Here is a 4911-nt window from a genome sequence, read left to right on the forward strand (position 1 = left end):
TGGCAACAAACACGCGTTGCATACGGGTAAAGGGAAGCAAGGATAATTCAAGTAAAATTTTATAAAAAACATGGGTATTTTCGTCATAGCACATTATTTTTCCATCTATATTTTATGAAGAGTCAAACATGGACTTTACAAAAGTTACTTAATTTTTTCCGGTAAAATTTTTGCCTACCAAACAACTTTTTTTACATTTTTCTATCAAACTCACTTTCCATCTATTTCCTTACTAATCTTATTTTCCTATTATTCGTACAAAATTCCCACCAACCAAACACTACCTATTAGAATATAAGATAGAAAAAGGATTTGGCACATGCCTGATGCCACCATATGGACGTTGTCCGTGGATTAGGTTAGGTTCCGATTAATCTCAAACTTCTCTTTCTATTTTTAGTTTTTCTTTTTTTAAAATTCAAATTACTTCTGGAACATTCCTAACCGTGCATCAATCGAGGAGATCATTAAGCCCATTAATTAACTATATTTCTCAACGCTAATTATTGCATAAAATATGATTATTTTAATAATTTCAATGCATATGCTTAAGTACAACCAGACACGTGTCCCTCAAAACGAAGCACCTCGAACGCGAGGTAAAGTAAAGGTCCCCCCACATTTTCCAGAAAGTTCCACACCATACTAATGCCTTCAAATAAGTAATCCGCAGTGCGGTCCTGATCGTGCCACGTGTACTAGTCTCCACGTAATCATCCGACGTGGCACCGCGATAACCATGTAATTGATACGCTCCTTCAACCTTCTCCGTTGATTTCCGAACCTCTAGTTTTTAACTCTTTCGCTTCAACAGAAAAAACAGCGCGTCGTCGTTTTGCTTTTCTTTTTCTTTGTCAGAAGAACACACGGGAATTCTGTCTGCGTTTTCGAGCTTCAAGTCGTCGTTTTTTAGGTCGGAGTTTTTTCGCCATGAACGGAAACGACGCTGTGGAAGATGTGAAGGTGGTGGAGGAGGACTGCACGGAAAAAATGGTGTACATGTGGGGGTACCTTCCCGGTGCCTTGCCGGAGAAAGCTCCGATACTGTCTCCGGCGCCGGTGCATCTTTCCGATCCTTCCCTAGCCGGAGACTCGTGGAAGGACGTGTGCGGCGGTGGTTGTGGATTCGCCATGGCCATCTCAGGTTGATTTCTCGATCCTTTGACTCTATGTTGACTAAATTCAGATCGAGAAGTTAATCCATTTCTAGTAAATTCTAGATCTAAATTCTTGAGAAATAGATCAATGAGCTGTTTCTTTTCTTTCCCAATTCGTTCGTTAAAATCTGAAGAACTGGTTTTTGTTTTTGTGATTTTTGGTCCATTTCTGTGCTGATTTGTGTTTGTTGTGTGATTTTTGCAGAGAATGGGAAGCTGATAACGTGGGGTTCCGCGGATGATGAAAGCCAGAGCTACTTGATGTCTGGGAAGCATGGGGTAATGCAGTTAGTCTTCTAATATAGGGCTTGGTTTTGCTGTGAATTTGCTGTTAGAATTGATTTTGCAACTTGTTCTGGATGCATACATTTTTGAAGGAGATTCCAGGGCCAATTCAGCTTCCTACTGAGGCTTCAGTGGTGAAGGTTGCTGCTGGTTGGGCTCACTGTGCCTCGGTCACTGGTAATTCTTCTAATCGGTTCTTAATTTAGTGATTGTGTTTTGTGTATAAATGATGAAACATTGTGATTTCCTTGTTTCGTAATGCTATTTGAATGGTTGTCATGTTTTCCACTGGTAAATATAATCTGAGAGTGCTTCCTGGTTTTTTGGAGATTTTGTTTTCGAAGCAGTTTAGTGGAACACTTATAAGTACGAGCCTTTTTGTGGAATTAAATTAGAAAAAAGAGAAGGAAAATATTTTGCATTTTTAATTTACTTGGATTTATTTGAGGGAAAAGATATTGTAACAACCAATTAGTGTTACTACCGATCAATTTCACCGTTAGAGTAATTATATTGATTCAATGGTTATATTTATTTCCATTGTTGTAGGATTATGATTCTCCATATTTAATATTTTATATTTATTTTCACCTTTGTATGGTTATGATTTTCCAAAGATGGAAATAAATATAACCATTGGATCAACATAATTGATCTAACGGTGAAATTATTTTAATGATTTTAAGAGAAAAAATTGTCTATGTGAGGGAGATATGTAAACTTTTCCTGCCTCCCGAATTTTTTTTTGTGTTATGGTAAGAAGGAGTTTTTTTTTGTGTTATGGTAAGAAGGAGGTCATACTTACAATTATTTTTTCCTTACAACCACTTTCATGACCGTTCGATCAAAATCAAATCAACGGCTCTTGTAATGGTTGATTTGATTTTGATGGAACCGATGAGTAATTGATGAGTAATGACACTGAAATTGACTTCGATGATTTGGCTTAATGTAGTTGACTCTTTAAATTAGAACTTAGACGAGCAGAATTTCAATTAATGGTGAGAGCGATTGTTTAAATGTTTAAAATATTGAAGCTGTTAAGAAAAACCAAAAAGAAAGATCTGGGCCTGTTTGAATTTTGAATTATGGTTTGAAAAACAGTTTTTTGATTTTCAAAACAAAAGGATCAAAAAAAGTTGTTAAAAAATGTTGTTTGATAGTGTCTGTTTTGTAAAAATAATTTTAAAAATTATAATTGTTTTTATAGTTTTTACTTTTTAGAATCAAATTTGGAGAACATGTGTTAGTTGTTTTTCTTTAGTGTTTTGACTTTTAACTTCAAAAAAAAAAAAACACTGATTTAGGTTATATTTGAAAGTGTTTTTGTTTTTTGTTCTCAAAAACTGTTTTGAATATCAATTTTAAAAACTGATTTTAAGAGTAAACAAATAAAAAACTTGTTTGAGTGTAGTTACACTAAAGTTATAAAGTTGTTAGTTATTTACAAAAACGTCATTAATGAAGTTTCAGAATTACAAAAATGTTACCGTAAAGTAATTGTTTTAAGTCTTCAAATTTACAAAATTGCCATTAATGAATGCTGATATTTACGAAAATGTCACCGTGAAAATTAAAAAATCAAAAAACTGCATAGGAGAACATCAACACTCCGCAGGTTGTTTTGGTTTTTCAGTTTTTACAACTAAAAAACAATTATTGTTTTGAAAATCATTTTGCAAAACAATCATTTTTAAACAGATTTTTTTTTATTTTTTAGTTTTAAAAATTTAAAAACTGTTTTTGAGAATAGGAATCAAACAGGGCCGTAATTAACTATTTTACAAAATAATTTTAAGAAAAATAAAAAAATAAATGCAATCAAACAACTTCTAAATTATTTTTTTAACTTTCGAGATCTGAAATCAGATATAATTGAAATTTATGTATGAAAATTACAGAAGTAGATGATGTATCTTACGGAAACACAGTTTTAACGGTTCGTGTGGCTTATATGGAATGCTAGATCTCAAAGGAAGTATATGGAATATGGGTGACAAGTTCAATGCTTCATTGAATGTTTCTACATTACTCTTATTGTGTTACCGTTTTGACTTTTGAATTTAAAAAGTATATTCTGAATGCGAAAATTGTGTTTGTGTGTGCTGTGGGCACAAGTTGCCCCATAGCAGCTTGTATGGTTCTCAAGTGTATATGTAAATTTAAAAGTGGATAACACATTTGCAAATATACCAGTAACAAGTACTACAGAAATAGAGAAGGGGATATTGTTCCCTAGAAGAAAATTAAAGAATGCATTCTAATGATGACTTTATAATAGTTGCATAACAGAAGAATATAGTTACACACTAAAATGGGACAAATACAGAAATGAGTTGGTTTGGATGTAAGTAGCAAAAATTAAACGGATCAGGTGATAATTTCCTCTATTAGTACTATGTTCTTCTTGAGAGCTTCAGGACCTGCTACAACAAAACCGTATGTTTTCGATGTGGAACTCTAAGTCCTGTACCTTGGAATAAGATCGTAACATTCCACCACGCTCCACAGCCCCAGCCCACGCGGGCTGGCTTTGCACTAGTCTTTTACTAGCCCTAGGCAAACACTGCAATGCCAGCATCACCACCCGTGTCACTCGATTGCAATTGAAAGTCATAGTGAAAGGCTCTGATACCAATTGATATGAACCTTGGGAGAGCCTCACCCCAAAAGCTAGCCCATAAGGTAGGAGAGCCTAAAGTCCATATAAATCCCATACTAGAACCTTATGTTTCCGATGAGAAACTCCAAGTCCCATACCTTGGGGTGGGATCGTAACAGACTCCTATGCATTCCCAATCCTCAAGCTTGTGCATGCTTTGCAATTAGTTCATTCAATTCTCAATAAGCTTTATGCTTTAGTAGTGAAGTAAAAGTGTCACTAGTATTTCCACTATCATTTTTGCATAAGTTGATTGGGTATAGTTAAAGGAGGAGCAATAGAAAAAAATTACTCTGACATATGTGGCAGTTAAAAGTGCCTCCTGATATCACCTCACTGGTTATAGCTGAAAGAATTATCTATATTTACTATTTCTTTATTTTTCCTTCTGTAGAGGGTGGTGGATAAATCTTAATTGAATTATAATTAATAGACTTAAATTGGACACTGACGTAATCATGTTAATGGACTTGGAAAAGAACGAGTCAAAGGCTTAAGGTAGATTGCAATTATTGCCACTTAGTTTGGTCAGTTTAGTAAATGGGGGTGCCGCTGCCAACACATGGCTCTTAGATAGGGGTGTTAACGAGCCGAGCCGAGCTGAGCTTTGGTCTTAACGGGCCGAGCCTGTGTTCAAATGTGTCAGACTGGCCTTAGCCTGTTACCTGTTACGAATATAATATCAGCCTGTGGCCTGTCTCATTTACAAAAACTAAAAGCCTGGTTTAGCCTGTTAGCCTGTTTTAAAATAATAAGACAACAAAAATTTACCTAAACAAAATTTACAATCAACAGCACTAGTAATTC

General features: G+C 34.9%; 1 protein-coding gene across 1 annotated transcript; it reads left to right on the forward strand.

Moving 5' to 3' along the window:
- The first annotated feature begins 795 nt into the window (after window positions 1-795).
- On the forward strand, window positions 796-3484 carry LOC133304879 (uncharacterized). The gene is made up of 4 exons (XM_061504958.1): window positions 796-1144; window positions 1363-1436; window positions 1535-1619; window positions 3344-3484. Exons 1-4 carry the CDS (start codon window positions 931-933, stop codon window positions 3406-3408), a joined length of 438 nt encoding a protein of 145 aa, XP_061360942.1. The 5' UTR covers window positions 796-930; the 3' UTR covers window positions 3409-3484.
- The last annotated feature ends 1427 nt before the right edge of the window (window positions 3485-4911 follow it).

Source organism: Gastrolobium bilobum, unplaced genomic scaffold, assembly GCF_033153095.1.
Source record: "Gastrolobium bilobum isolate Gb01-03AN ecotype WA unplaced genomic scaffold, APGP_CSIRO_Gbil_v1 utg29862, whole genome shotgun sequence".
NCBI classification, from domain to species: Eukaryota; Viridiplantae; Streptophyta; class Magnoliopsida; order Fabales; family Fabaceae; genus Gastrolobium; species Gastrolobium bilobum.

Excerpts from the sequence above, each read along its gene's own strand:
- LOC133304879 (XM_061504958.1), top strand. The coding sequence starts at position 931 with ATGAACGGAAACGACGCTGTGGAAGATGTGAAGGTGGTGGAGGAGGAC. Across the intron at positions 1,145-1,362 it reads ATTCGCCATGGCCATCTCAG|AGAATGGGAAGCTGATAACG; the intron begins GTTGATTTCTCG and ends TGATTTTTGCAG. Across the intron at positions 1,620-3,343 it reads TCACTGTGCCTCGGTCACTG|AAGTAGATGATGTATCTTAC; the intron begins GTAATTCTTCTA and ends TGAAAATTACAG.